Source organism: Cyprinus carpio, chromosome A3 (genome assembly GCF_018340385.1).
Source record: "Cyprinus carpio isolate SPL01 chromosome A3, ASM1834038v1, whole genome shotgun sequence".
Lineage (NCBI taxonomy): Eukaryota > Metazoa > Chordata > Actinopteri > Cypriniformes > Cyprinidae > Cyprinus > Cyprinus carpio.
Window position 1 is genome coordinate 19,584,444 of NC_056574.1, and position 18,712 is coordinate 19,603,155.

Genomic DNA, 18,712 nt, shown 5'->3' on the forward strand with positions numbered 1-18,712 from the left:
GACTTTGTGTCAAACCTGTTTTGTGAATTTAAATTAATTAAAATCAAACTGAGAAAATGCAATGAAATACATCTTAAAATAGAACAGTACAATGCACGTGGAGCAACCATAGCATACTTTTTAGCCATAATAAATTAGTAACATATAAGATCTCAGTGTAGAAACCTTTAAACTTTTTATTCTACTTTTAATTTTACTTTAAACTTACTGATTTTATTTTATTCACCTGAATAAATGTGTTTGAGGTATATTTAATGGGAAATGATGTAAATGCGACTTACTCTCTCATACCTGCTCAAAAATGTAGAACAACTTCAATATTATTATATTATTTCATATTATCTCACAGCATTTGAAACTGTGCATAGGAGGCTAAACTAAACTAAACTTTTTTTTTTAGAAAGTTAGAACTTTTTTAAGTCTTCATTTGAATTTAATTTTTAGGAAAATAACTACTTTCGTCATTCTTCTGTACATTAGTTTTCAAAGTTCAGTAGTATATTACCAATGTTTTGGTCTACAGCCCCATCTACTGGTACTTTGGCATGCACGTACAGTAAACGTTTGCACAAAAGCAAGAAAAATCTCATGAGAGGGTGTGAAAAAACTTGAAAGTAATATAATTTTGAAAATGGGCCACGGTCAGCCAGCCTGAGAATCCTGAGGGATGTTTTTAACTAATGTCCAGCTCTGCGTAACAGTTTCCTCTGCTCCGTCCATCTTGGGTAGAATACAAGAAACTGGACTGGATTATGTAGAATTTGATCTATGATCAAATGATCTAATCTTTGACTGACTTATCTAATTTATTTGATGCTTTAATTTTGTTGTACATATGTTTTGGATGAAACTAAAACCACAAAAAACTTTGTTTACCTTTCAGCTGCGCGAAGAATCACTTAAAAAGATTTGATTATGGGCAATGCTATTTGAATGACATTTGTTGAGCCACACCAATCATGCCTTTTGAAACTGGTGATGCCATAAAATTACATATGAGGAATACTTGTATTTGTATTTGACACACCTGCATATATGTAATTTGTCAGTTTTGGGCTTATTTGAATGTCTATATCTATTACACTTTATGCTGTACATTGACGTCTTTCATGATCTATACTAACTTAGTACTTATGCTAAATTTATAGATAGATTCTGTCCCAATTTTACTCCTTGTTTACTCCTTTTTAAAATACCTTGTACAATAACAGTTCACTACATTTATTGGAGAAATGGTGGATGTGTCATATTACAATACTATTACATTCATTATTTTTTATTAATTTATTTATTTATTTTTATTTAGCTTAAAAATTTCCATTTGATTCAAAGGTTGTCTTTTTTTCTTTCTTTCTTTTTTACTTTGGCAAGCTTGTGAGCTGATGTTTTTGTAGTTGTTGTTTTTTGGCACCAGAAGGGGCCCTCAAAGTACTAAAAGGCAGCTGACAAAAAGAATCACATGAAAGAGAAATGTTATGCGTATATACGTAATACAATAAAACAAAAATATCTTACGCAAACTGAGTAAAATGTGTATTGCCACTGAATTTTAATTATTCGGTCAATCACAGAAAGAGGTTTAAAAGGTTTATATAAAATAGTAGCCTACTAGGCAACTATAAGCCACATTTTAAAGTGAATGCGAAAATTTAGTAAAAGTGTCAACAACAATCTACCACGATTATCCAAAACGTTTGATACCACAGTTCACTGAATCCGAAATACATCTCGGTTACGTATGTAACCACAGTTCCCTGAATAGGGAACGAGATGCTGCGGTGACGTCACCGTATGGGAACACCTTCGGTGTGACGAATGTCTGAAGCCCTATACCATCTCGCCAATCCTATTGGCCAAATAGCGCTTGGCACCGCCCTACGCATGCGTACGCATCGTATACCCGGGCGCCGCGCGCTATTTCGCTCAGATTTTCATGAACTGAAGAGAAGAACGCTATCAGGTATGGAACGGCCGGGACCGCAGCATCTCGTTCCCTATTCAGGGAACTGTGGTTACATACGTAACCGAGATGTTCCCTTTCATAGGTCACTTCGATGCTGCGGTGACGTCACCGTATGGGAACCCTATACCATAACGCCTGACGTACCTGATAGCTGGGATCCAAGGAAGCATCTGCTCAAGCGGAGAGAACCCGGGAGCCAGGAGCCGTCCTTACATCCAGACTGTAAAACTTTATAAAAGTGCTCGGTGAGGACCATCCTGCCGCAGCACAGATATCAGCCATAGAAGATCCACTGAGGGCCGCCTGAGAGGAAGCGACTGCTCTAGTGGAATGAGCTCTGACTCCTAGAGGCGAGGCGAGACCCGCGCGCCTCATAGGCTAAAGATATTGCCTCCACCAACCAATGGGACATGCGTTGCTTTGTGACAGCATGGCCTCTATTCTTATGTCCAAAACAGACAAACAGCTGGTCGGACTCACGCCATGAGGCTGATCGATCGACATAAGTCTTAAGCGCTCTGACAGGGCAAAGACTTAGATCTTCTGATCCTATCCCAGCAGGGGGTAAAGCCTCCAGGACCGTCTGCTGAAAATGAAAGGGGTTCGAAGCGACTTTAGGGACATAATTAGGCCTCGGTCGCAGCAATACCTTCACAAAGCCTGGTGCAAAATCCATGCACGACGGCGAAACAGAAAGAGCCTGTAAATCCCCAACTCTCTTGAGGGAGGATAAGGCCATAAGAAGAACTGTCTTCAAGGTCAGGATTTTATCCGGTACGGTTTCCAAGGGCTCAAACGGATGTCCTGATAGACCTTGCAGTACAATAGATAAATCCCATGAGGGAACTCGCACAGGGCGGAAAGGCCTCAGCCGTCGCGCACCTTGTAAAAAAGCGAGAGACCAGCGGATGACGGCCCACTGAAGCACCATCCATATATACGTGGTTAGCTGAAATGGCTGCCACATAAACTTTCAAAGTTGCTGGCGTTACACCATCAGAGAAACGGTCTTGAAGGAACTCCAGTACTGAAGCCACTGGGCAGTAAACTGGGTCTATACTACGAAAACCACACCAGGTCGTAAACAGCTTCCATTTGAAAGCATATAAGCGTCTCGTAGATGCTGCTCTGGAATTCATAATAGTCTCGGAGGTTTCCCGCAGAAAGACCGGGACATATTAACTCACTCCGCTCAGAGGCCACGCCAACAGTTTCCACAGATCTGGCCTCGGGTGCCAAATCATCCCTCGTGCTTGCGATAGTAAGTCCTGTCTGAGGGGAATCTCCCATGGAGAGCCCACTATTAGACTGACCAGTTCCGCAAACCACGGCTGTGTGGGGGCACCACGGAGCCACCAGCAGCAGCTGCTCCACTCTGTCCAGCCGTATCCTGGACAACACCGCTGGAATTAAACGAATTGGAGGAAAAGCATACAAGCTGGTCCTGGGCCAATCGTGAGCTAACGCATCCAGGCCTAGGGGCGATGGAGGGCATAGGGAGAACCACAGCGGGCAATGCGTAGTCGTGCTCGACGCGAATAAGTCCACTCTCGCCTCTCTCCGAATATCTGCCATAAAAGGCTCACCGTCTGTGGGTGTAATCTCCATTCCCCCTGCTCCAGAGTCTGTCTGGATAGCAGATCCGCTCCGACGTTCAAACGTCCGGGGACATGAACTGCTCGGATCGATAGAAATCTGTTCCGAGACCAAAGAAGAATACTCCTCGCCAGCCTGCACAGGGGGCGAGAGCGTAACCCTCCTTGATGATTCAGGTATGACACAACCGCCATGTTGTCTGACCTGAGTAGTACATGACGGCCGGTCAGCAGATTTGAGAAATACTGGAGAGCTAGAAAAACTGCCAGTAGTTCCAACCTGTTTATGTGCCAACCGCGTTGTGTCGCTGTCCACACTCCATGAGCTGGGCGCACTTGACAAACAGCTCCCCCAACCGGTCAAAGACGCGTCCGTCGTGACAGTCTCTCGGGAAGCACAAATCCCCAGCCGAACTCCGGCTAGAAGGAACTCTGTTGACATCCACTGTTTTATTGACATAACACACCCTCCGTGTCACCGAAATCGTACGATGCGGAAAACAAACGGGGTGAAATGTTCTGACTTTTCGTCCACCACTGAAAAGGGCGCATGTGAAGTAAGCCCAGACGAATTACAGGGGATGCCCGCTGCCATCAGACCTAACAGCCTGAGACACAAACTCACCGTCACTGTGCGGCCTACTTTGAAGTGACGCACGCATGACGTGAGAGACTGAACGCGCGGGAGAGATAGTCTGGCTGTCATCGCGCGAGAGTCCAAATCTATTCCCAGAAAGGTTATCCGTTGAGAGGGGATTAAAACACTCTTCTGGAAATTCGTGCATAAGCCCAGGCTTCTTAAATGATTCAGCACTAAATCTCGGTGAGAGAGTGCTTGAGTCTGTGATAGAGCTAGCACCAGCCAATCGTCCAAGTAATTCAACACACACGAACGCCCTGGAGCCGCAACGGGGCCAGAGCTGCGTCCATGCATTTTGAAAAAGTTCGGGGAGCCAGGGCTAAGCCGAACGGAAGAACACGGTATTGATACGCTTTGCCCTCTAAAGCGAATCTGAGGAACTTCCTGTGTCTCTTGATGATCTGAATATGAAAATATGCATCCTTCAGATCGATCGTGACAAACCAAGTGTTTGGTTGAATCTGAGACAAAATGGACTTTACCGTTAACATCCTGAATTTGCTCGTCCTGAGTGCAAGATTCAAACGGCGTAGATCCAATATGGGTCGCAAAACCGCCCCCTTTTTTTGGTACAACAAAATAGCGGCTGTAAAAACCTGACTCCATCTGAGAGGGGTGTACTTCTTCTATAGCCCCTTTCCTCAGCAGAGCTGTCATTTCTTGCAGCAGCACTGCGACTTCCTCTGGTTTCACAACCGTGGGAAGAATTCCGCGGAAAGGAGGCGGGCCTTTTCGAAACTGAATGGTGTATCCGAGACGAATCGTGCGTAACACCCATTGCGAAATGCCGGGCAAGCGTTCCCACGCGGCCCGAAATAGCGTCAGTGGTTTCAAGGTTTCCGCCTTTTTCAGCGTTTTCATACGCGTTAACATGCCCGAATACGGAAAGCTCGCGGCGTCCGTAAGCCGGGGAAGCGCGTGCGTCAAATCCGCTGCATCTCGTTGTGTATAATCCTGAAGCGTGTCCACGGCAGGAATTAATCCAACAAGATGAACATCGGGCTCTGCCGCTAGCGAAAAAACGCGGCGGCTGTATGAGCCGTCATAAACGGGCCGTCTTTGCCAGACCCTTGTAGCGTTCCTCGGATTCTGAAGGCTGAATCGCGCAGAGTGTCTGAGGAAACGCCTGACATGGTTACTCGATCCAATGCTGCTCGAAGCGCCTTGTGCGGCGAGACAGTCAATGTTAGAGCGTGGGGACTGCAGTGAGAGGGTTGGATGCGCGAAAAACGGTCCAATAGCGCTCTCTAGCGGAGGGCACAGTCCCTGGCAAGCAGCGAGAATATCAGGAGCTGCTATTAGGAGCCCGAGAGCGAGAGGCATTAGCCGTCGAACTCAGGTCTAATCTTTTCCGCTGTCGCTGGCGAGCTGGTGGAAAAGCCTTAGGACCCCAGTCCTTACGAGGGGGCGCCATAGGCGAAGGCTCTTCCCGTGAGGCAGCCCGTTGGCGGTTTGAAGAGGTTGAACGAGACCGCGCGGGCGCCTGCCGCCGTTCAGTCTCTCTGGGTCTGCGTGGAATCAGCTGGCGGAAAGCGGCTGATTGCTGTTTCGCTGCCCTAAATTTATCCACCACCGACGTAACTGCCTCTCCAAACAAACCGTCCTTAGAAATGGGCGCGTCCATGAGAAAAGATTTATCCTTTTCTTTGATATCGGTGAGATTCAGCCAAAGGTGGCGCTCGACCGTAATCAAACCAGCCATGGAACGGCCCACTGCCCGAGCAGTATGTTTGGTAGCGCGTAGCGCCAAATCCGTTGCCCGACGCAGCTCTTTCACAGCCTCGGGTGTGATGCCCTCCCCCCTCGTCGAGATCCTTTTAAAAGCTCCGCTTGGTAGGCCTGGAGGACCGCCATAGAGTGGAGCGATGCGGCCGCCTGGCCAGCAGCCATGTAAGATTTCCCGACGAGGCTAGACGTGACTCGACACGCCTTCGAAGGAAGGAGGGGGCGAGACTTCCATGCCGTGGCCGAATTAGGCGCCAGATGTTCGGCGAGAGTCTCCTCAACCGGAGGCATCGCTGTATAGCCACGGTTCGCCATATCTGAAATGGTGGCGAAATCCGCAGCCGCAGCGTTCGTGATGCGCGCCGAGTAGGGCTGCTTCCAGGACCTCGAAACCTCCTGGTGAAGGTCCGGGAAAAAAAGGCAGGGGCCTACGGGGCTGCGCGGGAGCACGACTAGTCAAAAAACGGTCGTCCAGCTTAGATGAAGGTTGGGCCTCGGCCTTCTCAACCTCCCAGTCCAGTCCCAGCTTACCCACCGCACGAGAGACCACATCCAACAGCTCGCTGTAGGAGGGAGAGACGCGTTTCTCATGTCCGCTAGGAGGGAGAGGGCTGTCCGTATCTGCCACGAAGTCCTCAGACTCCGAAGCCGCGGTGGATAAGACGTCGTCGTCGAACTGCCCACAACCGAAGGAGATAGCATCGTATGCCTCCGGGGTGGGCTGTAAACCCCCGTCCGAGAACACAACGGGTTCGACGAAGGTGGCATCCTGCACTCAGGTAGGGGAGAGCGAGCGATGTGGAGAAAACTCCAGCGCCGCGCTGTCGTCGTAAGTAAGGTCGCACATGTCTCCCCAAGCCATCGCCTCGTGCGGTGCCTCGGCAGCCGCAGAAGCGACACGGCGGGGGTTAGACGCGGGGGCGACCTTGGAAAACACTTCTACCCTCGAGCGCAGTACTTTAAGTCGCAGGCCATCACAGTGGGGACAAGAGGAAAGGCCACTAAGCGCAGACTGCGCGTGATGTAATCCCAAACAGACTACGCACCTTTCGTGAGTGTCTCCCTTAGTGATGAACCTGGTACACGGTTCCTTGCACTTTCGAAAGCTCATCGCGTCCGCGAAGAGGATTTAACACTGCTCCCGAGAAAACCGCTATGAACGCGAGATGATTCCAGGGCACAGATGATTCTCTTTCCTGAAGGAAATGAAATCTGAGCGAAATAGCGCGCGGCGCCCGGGTATACGATGAGTACGCATGCGTAGGGCGGTGCCAAGCGCTATTTGGCCAATAGGATTGGCGAGATGGTATAGGGCTTCAGACATTCGTCACACCGAAGGTGTTCCCATACGGTGACGTCACCGCAGCATCGAAGTGACCTATGAAAGGGAACTGTGAACAACAAACTCCGACGATTGTTCAAAATGCTGTATCCCAGAGCCAATGCGTTCGGAAGTACGACGCGCTCAGATGATTGGACAGCCTGCCCATCAATCAACAACGGTGCTCTGCCATTGGTCTATCGCTCATCCGCTTACTTTACTGGGCGTTTCGGTCAACAGAGAAACAAGTCGGAACACAGGAGACGAGGCGACCAGGAGAGAAAATGGCCGACAGATTCTCTAGATTCAACGAAGAACGTGATTTCCAGGTAAAAATGCTACACGAACTGCACGTATCCGAAACATATTGGATGAACGTCCATTTTGGAGAGCCGTGCTTTGTACAGTTTGGTATTGTTTGTTCGAGCCGCAGAGCTGGCGCTGCCTCTATGACACTGGAAAGGAGCAACCGTCCCAGTTTAGCAGTGACGAGCTCGAGACCAGTTGAGCTGTCCGTGTCGCCTTCCAGTGTACCTCATACATTTTTAAGAATTTCCAGTGAATATCCAGATGGCCGTTGAAGTTCGAGAAGTGTCGTTATTCGACCCCTTGTGTGTGACGGGGCACGTTGTTAATTTGAGAAGGGGTTCTGACGCTGTTAGGATGACCGCAGCTGTGCCCGGCCTGGCACGGAGACATTAACTCCTCCGTCAAGAGAATCCGAGCAAATGTCTGATTTACTAACGGCCACATGACTTTAACATCAATGGTTTGAATGTACAATGTTTGCTTTTACTTGCGAAGCTTCAAATATAAATAAATTTAGTCAAACCTGTGCTTTAACTTCGCTGAGACGTTAGCCTTGATATCATGTCCTGTGTCTGCTCGCGGTTTTGGCTATATGTGAATAATACAGGCATTGTTTTGTTTTGTCTCAGACTGACTCTCGTCTTGCACAATGGCGTGTTTGTGCTGTATTTTGCATACCTGATTTGCAAGTTATGCCAGCTGATGTAAAGACTACTTTCCTGTCAGTCTGCAGTATTGAGGCATGGACTCAGTTTGATGAGAGAGATCCGTTGTTTATTGCATTTTGCTGATGCCAGATTTGGCATCTGTTTGGTGTTGGCATGTCATGATTAATGGAATGTAAGGAATGTTGTTTTTGTTTTGACAAAACCATGTTCGAGGGTTTCTTAATATAATTCTTTATGGTCCTTCTGGGAAGGATTTCTGTTGATTTATCTAGAGGCTAGGATAGTTTTGTCCTGCACTGATGTGTCGGCAGATGGGCCTTGTTGTCAAAGAAGTTGTCCAGCCCCCATCCGAATGAAGGGCTTCTAAAACACCCAGTTGAGCTGTGCATGGAGTGCTGACAGGAACAAACAGGCTTTTATTAGAGTGCCCACGAACTGTGTGAAGCCCTTAGTTTAGATTAGGGTCAGCAGCCAACTGAGAGCTTTGCCTTGGCAATTTGTCAAGGGCCGGCAACAGAATTAACAGCATTTGTTTATTATTTAAACAATTAATAATAGAGCGGTGGAACTATCGGCTGTTAGCATCACACTGGTTCTCTCTACAAAAAACCAATAGAATTTCTCCATAGGCTTTTGGATTATCGCAAAAAAATAAGCTCTGTGTTCAACCATAGTTCATGATACTTGCACATTTTGCTCATCAAGATAATCTTCACAAAATAATATAACTTTTATGAGTTTTGAAGCCTAAATACAAGCACCAGAACTACACGGTCGCTCGCCTTCTACTTCACTTTATCAGACATATTTTTAGAAACATACGTCACGATAAGGATTTACTGTATGGATGAATTTAATCCACATTAAGTAAATAATAATTAAAAAAAGAAATGTATACATGCTCTTTTGGATAGTTTTCCTTTTGGGGAAGAAATAATTTTTATATTGCTATACAGTTGTTTTAAAAGTTTTATATTTATATTTGTGCCTAAAGATTATTTTCATGATGCATATTTTTTTATGATTGTATAGCGTGCATGCATACCACTGCAATACAGCACTTACCTTCTCTGAAGTGTGAAACCCTAACTATGGCTCTTGTCAATTTCCAGTCTCATGTCCTTCACAGATGACAGAAAAAGCATAGACAGGGGCAAGAATCACTATAAACTCTGGGCATGTAGAGCACTGCAGCCTACATGCTGGTCTACTTATCGGTGTTGTCACTCAGGGCTAGCATGAGTGACAAGTCTATCAAGTGTCCGTACGTGCATCAGGGGGGGAGGAAAAAAGTTATAATAGTTATATACCTTAAATGTGTTCAACTGAACTTATATATATATAAAAAAACTGTTAAACAAGATGAAAAATCATTTACAATTATAGTTTAATGAAATAAAAAAAGGATCAAATTGAATTTTAGTTGAAAAAAAATCAATGTCAGGCCAGTAGCATCAGCAAATGGTTACTATATATATATTTTTTTTTAATCCAAAACCCAAATGTGAGAACCAGTGGTATAATAGCACGAAGAGGGTTATAAAAATTCAACCTTTACCACACATTTGTACTGAGAGCTAATCAGAGAGAAACAGAATGCACTATAGCAAGCAGTTTCTTCAAATGTTTAAAAATAAATAAGTAAAAAAAAAAAAGACACATTCTCATAAAATAGTTTTATTAAAATATATTATAATTGTCTACCATTAAGCATGAATTTACAGATACAGTTACAGGTCTGGGAATGTGCACTGGGCTTCCTGTCTGCTCGTCTGGGGGACAGTTCAATGTATGCAAAATTAGTTTCATGAAAGATGAACCTTTTCATATAAAAACTGGAATAAATACAAAACTGGAGGCAAACTAAAACTGACATGAAACAAATTAATAATAAATGGTAAGTAGTGAATTAAAAAAATGACCAAAAATTCATGTAGATTACAATGGAAACATTAAAATAAAAGCTAATTAAAAAATGAATAAAAACTATAATAGTAAACTTTTAGTGCCTTTACTCTATTAAATAACAGGAAAGTGAGCAAATCTTTGGATACAGTAAGATTAAATATATTTTAGTGAATAAAATACCACATTCCAGCTATAATTTTTTTTTTTAGGGTTGTTAAACAAAATATTATTTTATTTTTGCTTCTAGAAAATCCTCAACCTTTCTGCTTTCTAACAGCTTAATGTGGTCATAAACAATTAATCTTAGTGTGGCTTTAAACACTATGCATCACAGTGAGCTTGTAAAGCCGGTAAATGTGGTGTTAACATGAAATAATCTACCTTGTAGACTAAGCAAAAACTATTAATGGATTATTCTACAATTAATTGTACTACAAATTTTAAAATACTGTAGTTGGAAAATACTATAAATTGATAAACTGTTTGGCGTCATGATACTTAATATCTTTGACAATGTCCCATTTAGAAACTTGTTAGCAACTATCTTTAAAGAAATGCCACAGCTTATAAAATCACAAGTGGGGTGTAACTGGTGTGTTTTATGTCATAGAATAAAATGCGAAACTATCTTGAGCTTGTGTTAACCACGGACCTTATTTAGGGGATTTAACCAAAATCCCATTCAAAAAAACCCTTTGACTTTGGGACGATGGAACCGGAGGTTAGGGCTGTGCAATTAATCAAAATTAAGTTTTGATTTCGATTTTGGCCTCCAACGATTATGAAAATGCAGTAATCGAGATAAAACCATTATTGCACTCCTTTCCATCCCCTTTCCAGCAGTGCTCTTTCCTTCCTCCATAAACCCCAATTTCACGTGCAAATCAGTAAAATCATGTAACAAAACTTTAAAAAAAAAAATGGGACATGCTTGATTTATTTAAGTTGATTAGATTTATTTATAGTTTTAAAAGCATGAAAGAACTTGCTTGCTTGCGCTTCCTCGGGAAGATTACTGTGTATGCGCTCAGAGAGGGAACACAACACGGACATGTAAAGTCTTCTTTTAGCGCCTAAACGGTCAAATACACACAAAAAAAATTGGGACATTTCGCTGGTCCCTAAAATATAGATGTCATAGCAACCTTACAGAAAATATATATTTGATATCACTATTTTAAATAAATCTTTCATATAAAGTTTTGGTCATATGACCCACTAATAATCGTTTTAAATAATCGTGATTACAATATTGACCAAAATAATCATGATTATGATTTTTGTCATAATCGAGCAGCCCTACCGGAGGTGCTAAAATGCTCACTTCCAGGTTTTTGCTTATAAAGTGACATCATAGTTCCACCACTCTATCCACCTTATTCGTACGCCCCATGGTGCTTTGTGCGAATTATGGGAGTAACTTCCGTTAAGATGTAAACAATCAGTGAAAGGCTCACTCTATGAAAGCAAAAATACTTTTTTTCCTTTTTTTTTTTTAACTGGGTACAATGAGGTGACATTATTCTAATCAACCTTCAACCATCGAACATTAAAATGACATTTAAAAGTATAAAAGCATAAACAAGATATTTTCAACAGACCATGACCCCCAAAAGCGCGATTCTTTGCACAGCAATAGATTATAACATGTCATGTTAAAATACCAAGCGTTACGTTATTCTCATGATACAAAAAAAAAAAACATGAAAAAAAAACAACATCAAATGATTTGAAACAGACGGATTAGTTTTATTTTGATTTGAAATTTGTTTCAGTCTCTTTGAGTGGAATTTCCCCAAACCGGAACTGTCACCCATAATTCAAAATGCAGTCAGGAGTAAGGTGGATAGTGTTTGAACACTGTGTGGTTGTTTTTTTTGTGACTAATGTTGAGTTTTTTCAGCCTTGCTGCTGATCAGAAGTTTGGAGTCAGTAAGACTTAGGTACTTTTATTTAACCACAACTCAGGGCTCCACAAAAAAAAAAATAATAAAAAAATAATAATAATCAATTAAGTAGCCATTGGCTCCTCTAATAAAATTAGGTGCCAAAGTATTTTTATAGGTGCCACAGAATAAACATGTTTTACATGTTTTTTTTTTTGTTTCTTTCTTTTTTTTAACAAACGCTCAAAATGCACTTCTTTATAGTTATTTTTTTTCTGTCTGACTGATGAGCTTATGGACACCAAATGGTTATTCTGAGGTAAATGTATTTTTACTTGCCATTGTTTTCCGCAGTTTGAAACAATGAATGAGCGATCACATGAGACATTCCAGTAAGATATACTGTATCTTACAATATACCTTTGATGTCCATTCATTTTTATTTCATACTATAGTAGTAAAGAGAAAGATATGATAGGCTCACGTGCCACTTGAACTAAGGCACTAAACCGATCTCTCATACAACATTAAAAAGCGCCAAAACGGCATTTATTGTTTGAAATTCATTATGAATTTGGCAGAATTGTAAAGCTGATACTATGTTTAGTAAAATGTAACAAAGTACAAAGCTTATTGTGATTATTGGATGGCAAGTGCACTACCAACAATATGAAGTTCACGCATTAACAGAACAGCATTTAGACTTAAGATCTTGATAACAAGAAGCCATAGTAACGATTATAAACGAATTGTTATTAATTTATTGTCAATGTCCACACAGCTGACAGCTTTACCTGCTGTAGTTTGTTCAAGTTGCACACTAAATAGACACTGCTTTTCTGCACTTTTACTTCATACATCTCCGCTCTCTCATAGCGCCACAACTGGAGCTGCTTTTAGCAGGTGTGCTGTCAATGCTGCTGTTCGGCAGAGATGAGGACTGTTTGAAAGTCTTTTTTCTACTAAAACTTTGATGCACATTGTCTTAGTTTATTACATCAGCATAAAAAAGATGTGATCACAGAACAAGCAGGAAAAAGTCATTACATGCAAATTTTTAAATCATAACATGTAAATTTCTATAGTCGTCAGTGGCGACCTCAGCAAAAACTTCACTTGCAAATTAATATTTTTGATCGCAAATGGGACCGCTGTCACAGTCCATTGTCACTTTCAGAAATGGATAACTATGGTAATTTTCTCTTGGGTTTTTCCTTTGTTTTGCTCATCTCTGTCTTAGTCTAGGCAATGCATTGTGAATTCAAATGCTTTGCGTGTTTACCTGAATAGTATGTCTATCTTTGAACCGCAATGCCTCTTGATGACTGTGGTCAGCACTCAGCATACCAATGTGCTAGTCTGTGTACTTTCCTTTTAGGTCTTGGAGCGGCCTGTTTTGTATGTTTGTTACTTCACCTTTGTGCCTTTGGTCCATCTTTATTCATGAGGTACGTTTATATAAATCTTTCATTTTGTGCAGAACATACAGTCTGACAGTCTGTGACATAGGCTTGTCTTTAGTTGACTGTTGGCGCTTTTTTTGCACTTGGAGTGCATGGCAAACAACCGAATGCACTGCATATATTTATTTGTGAATACTTGAAGAGCCTGAAGAGGCTAAATGAACTCAATCTCATGGAGTGTTTTAAGATCACTGCATTTTAAACCAATCGCTGTGTGTGTTTGGGCTAGAGAGTCCACTGGTATTGGTTTGAGTTAGACTCAAGTCTATGCATAAACAAGATCAGAATCAGAAAGAGCTTTATTGCACTTGCGCATATAAGGAATTTGTTTTAGTGTCACAATGTTCCAGTACACAGAGACGACAACAACACACAAACAATAAAAATAAGATGAGAATAAAAATGCACACATATGTAAATATAAATAGACAAAAATAGAAAAAAATAAATTGAAAAATAAAAAAATTAGTGATTGAAAGATTGGACATAACACCATGCAGTTTCGTGTGGATCGTTTCAGCATAGCATTCTGCAGCTTGCTCAAGGTTGAGATGTCTTTTATTGGGTGATGGAGTGGGATCATTTATCTTTGCTTTGGCGGTTTCTCTCTCCATGTTTGGTTGTGTTTTCTAGCTGCAGCACTGAGGTGTGTGCAGGATCTCAGAGATGAGTTGCAGAACTTGGGTTGTGAGTTCAGCTTACATTCAGATAGCCACATGTTCTGCTTGGTTGATCCTATCGGTCCCATTTCTGCCTTGTGCTTCTGTCTTGGCTGCAGTTAAATAAGGGTTATGTGTGCATGTTGAGAAATGAAGGTTAATTTAAAACCCTTTCTGCTTAGAACAAATCCTCAGTGTTGGTTTCTTATCTATTGATATATTTCTATGTGCCCCATGCCATATTCTCTCTCAGTGGTTGTCCTTTCCGTTCAAAGTTTGGCTGATATGTGTTCAGCTTCGGCTCCTGAGGGGTCTGGACTCAAACTGTCACTGATCCTGCTGTCGCCGGGATGATGTCTTTGCTAGCAGCAGACGGGATGAGAGTAGAATACGTGTAGGATGGAAATGTATTTCCCAGAAAGGACTCCCACAGGGGGTGTCCGTGTCACCGTCTGTCTCTCATTTTCTTCTGGAACTATTTCTCATCATTATTATTTCTCAGTGCTGTGGATCAGCTCTTTTAGTTGATTGAAAGATTTTTATTTCTGCTCCAGAGAAGTGTCTCCTCAGACAAAATCTTTATTGTCCATTTATTGTTTCTATATTTCTTATAACAAAAACAAACTGTCCCAAACTGAACTGCTGTATTTTTGTGTAAACGATTCCTTTATTATGCTATTTATCTGCAATCAAAGTAAGATTTTAATAAGCTGTTTTGATTTTTATTGACTGGAGTCATGAGAGACATGGAAGTAGTATGTTGCCATGGACAGCAGTGAAATATCTACTTTCATTGGTCTAGGCTTGCTGCGATAGTCGGTGTTGACGGTGTTACCAGTATTAAGCTGAAAACCCCGTTTTCTCACTTGCCCACTGTTGCACCGCCACCCAATGTCTTTTTGATTTTTTTTATAGTAGTAAAAATCAATTAGATCAATTTAGAGAAGAGACACTACAATTAAAAACTGAATGCGGCTGCCTGAATGTGTGAAGAGAATCGATCTTACCTACAAGAAGAGTGACGCGAGAGACAAGACGATGGTGAAAGATTTAGTTTCAAAACTAAATGCAATTCGCCTGTTTGCCGATATTTTGGATTTTGAAAACCTGTTGACTATTACTGTTTATCTAAGGTGATTTTGTTAGCTGATTTTTATTTTGTTTAAACTTTGTGTAATTCATTTATTTTATATTGTGTAAGTTATTTGTTATAGTAGGCCTATAGCAAACAATTTTTATTTGTTTTTGCAAAAGTTCTATGTTTAATAGAGATGCACCGATCGTTCTTCCAGGGATCGCAATTGGCCGATTTTCCTCATGGTCACCCTGGATCGGTGACCGGCCGATCAGTTTCAATTCTTTCCGATTTCGCGCTGATCTATTTTGTTACCAGCGTCACAGGCAATAACGTCAGCCGCGCATTCTCGCTCTCTTCTCTCCCCTTCTCTCTCACACCTCTCGTTCGCTCTGGTTAAATAGTGCTTGTACTGCGCATTATTTTAGCGCACCACCACTGATCTATATTAGTGGAGCACACAAGCCGTGCTCAATCTGAAACAGCTTGTGAGCCATAAATACCAAAATGAGTGGCTAACTGCACTTAAACGTTCAAATACATACAAAAGTATGTCAAAATGCCCGTCTTGGCGAGTATCCAGTTAAACAGTCAGTTTTGGAACGTTAAATAGTTGAGAAAGAGAATGCATGTTGTGTAACAGTATATTAGGTCCGTGAATAAACTCTTAAAGGGACCGCAGTCCAATATTCCAGCTGCTGTCTGTCATGTTGATCAAAGCTCAAAAGACAAAGGAAATCACTTTCTGCTCTTGACTGAATACGTTTTATATCTTTAATGGTAAGCATTAATTTGTATTTAATTTTTACAATGAAGACTACAGAAATTAAATTTGCTCTCTTTATTCTATTGCATTTATTTGTGCTGTTGTTTGCAATTTTTTTCTTTATTTTATTACTGACTTTTTACTTGTGTTTTTTTATTAAAATGAAACTTTGCGTTGGAGAAAAGTGGATTTTTGTTTGTATATGCTGTCAATTAAAGTTCTTAGAAAAAAAATTAGGAATCGGTAAAAATCGGTATCGGCAGATCACACTAACAAAAAATTCTTAACAAAACAACAAAATGAGTTTGTACTGTTTTGTTGTTGTCCATTCAAGCAATTGACTGTACTGTTTTGTTGTTGTCCATTCAAGCAATTGACACCGAATTGCTGCTAATTCGAAAAAGTGAAAGTAAAATGCACACGGGCATTTGCAAGCTATTTAAAAGTGAAGGAAAGCATGTTACTGGTGTTGTCACACATTGATTACCTGGTGGGAAAATTTCCTACATTGGTCATATGTGATTTTTAAATGCATCAACTAACCAATCAGAGTTAGATATTCTAGAGAACCGTGTAATACATGAGTGCTGCCTGCCTTGTTCACATTATCATTAGTAGAAGATGATCAGTGGAAACATACAGATCTCCCATAATGAGTCTGACCCTTGTCATCAGCTGTTCGGGTGAATGCAAAGCAAGCTTTCAGGCTGCTCCCATGATGTTTAACTGAGTGTTTTTTGTGTGTGGATGTGAGTGCGGAGTGTAAATTCTCGGAACAGGTGCCATTTCATGCCTAACAGCTTTAAGCAGTGACTCGGGTCAGAGTTTAAAACAAAGACAACCTTAGAGCCACCGATTAGATGAGGGGATATAGTAGCCTCATCCTTAATTTGGCATCTGTCATATTGCTCCTCTGCATAATCCTTCGGCCTACAAATCTCTCCTCTCTAGCTCAGTATTTGCTGTTCTGCTTCCACAACACACTGTGCTGTCAAATCGTGACCCTGCTGAGAGTGTATTTATCTTTGTTTGCATGTGTATGAGCCCACATAATTCCCTTTGGATGTATGTGGGAGTCTGCTATTGAATGATGTTGCACCCGATAAATGTCAAATTGTATTGTTGAGAGTGAATTTATAATGGTGTTTTTCAGAATCTTGTAGTGGCCAGTTCTGGTTTAAGCCATGTGCATGCGGACGTGGGTGTGTGTTTGTCATTGGCCTGTCATTGGGATGCGTTGACTCCCCGTAGCAGCACACAGAGCCGGAGAGCAATGGTGGTGTACAAAACATTATCATTCTGAAGGATTCATTCGTGTATGTTTCATATTTTCATGCTTCATTTTTTGAGCTCGGACATCTCCAATCATTTAGTTTACTTAAACCCTGGCCTTTTATTACATTCAACTTCAAACTCATATTCGGATCAACAAATGGTGAATAGATCCAAGTCTTCACCCCACTTTTTTTCGATAGATGCACATGATAATACAGAAGAAAAGATCTGTCCCTGTATCCATTGCATTGCAACTTTAAAGAGTTGTCTTACACAAAGTGTGTGCTACTTTTTGACTGGTCTCTAGTTTATATTGTAATACACCCAATGTTTAAAAGGCCAAAGAGGTCCAATGGTTTGGATTTGAGCTGTGGCACTCATAGTAGAGACATTCCTGTCCGATCTCATTCAACTGCCTGCAGATTTTCTCTGTAAAGTAGCGAATGGAAAAAGATAAAAACAACAAGAATAAAGTGGAAAATAGTCTAGATTAACTGACCCATCATTCATAGAGAAAAAGATGAGCAGGTGGATTGGAAATCACCCCTCCTCCCTTTCAAGGTGACCTATTTTTTTTTTCTCATCTGATTAAATTCCTGCTGTCAGAATCGAGGCACATTCTTAGTAGGGATATCAAAAAAAATTTGAATTTCAAATATTCCTCAAATTAAACCCGCTGAAAATGTGCCTTTTAAATTCGAATATAATTCAAATTTTGATAATATGTAAGTAGAAAATTAGAATTTAGTTTTTTAGTCATTTTGACAGCCCTAATTCTTAGGGATGTGTATCGTTAAGGTTTTAATGGTGTTTTACTACTTTTACTACTACTCCTTTTATTTTTTATAACTGCTCTTACCTCCATACTGCTTATTGATTTAATACTTTAACAGTATTCTTATCGTAACTTTTTGTTACACACACACACATATATATATATGACAACTTAAGAGCTGAATTAATATTGCTTTATATTCTGAAATGTAAAAAATTAATATGAAACATTTTTAGGCATTAAAATGAGGCATTTTTAGTGTTTTATACATAAGATAGGATACAGTAAGAACATGTTTCAGTAAATACTTTCCAAGCCTGCCATTTTTACATATTTTGTGTGTATTTGATCATTTGGACGTGCCCGAAGCTCAACTTGTAATTGTCTGTTGTCAGATTGATTAGGTTGTCCGTTTTGGAGCGTGCACACATTTCAGCTTGGGGAACAGCGTCTCTAGTACGCCGCCCTGAAGGGAAAGAAGTTGCGCTAGAAGAAACGTGGCTGTAATGCTTAGAAGCCAAAATCAAAATTATCTTAAAACAGCCACAGGACTAAAGTGTAAGCAGATGTTTGAATGTTTAGTTCTCTCCTATATCATAATAAAACAGGGCTTTCATGTTGCACGTGCTGAAACTCCTCCGCATGAGCGTGATCTCGCTTCTGAATTGCGTATAGCAAAAATGC

The 18,712-nt window shown here is 41.3% G+C and overlaps 1 protein-coding gene across 8 annotated transcripts in view; it reads left to right on the forward strand.

Moving 5' to 3' along the window:
* The first annotated feature begins 7,441 nt into the window (after positions 1-7,441).
* LOC109063208 (G patch domain-containing protein 8-like) overlaps positions 7,442-18,712 on the forward strand; it is a 35,366-nt gene continuing 24,095 nt past the window's right edge. For 4 of the 8 annotated variants that reach the window (XM_042721895.1, XM_042721913.1, XM_042721873.1 and 1 more), the window contains exon 1: positions 7,509-7,573. Coding sequence is in view for 1 of the 8 variants with exons in the window: in XM_042721853.1 (XP_042577787.1) it covers positions 7,529-7,573 (45 nt within the window). In the remaining 7 variants the exon portion in view is untranslated. Of the gene's footprint in view, positions 7,574-18,712 lie in introns of all 8 variants that reach the window. The other 4 variants (XM_042721921.1, XM_042721884.1, XM_042721853.1 and 1 more) reach the window with 3 other exon arrangements.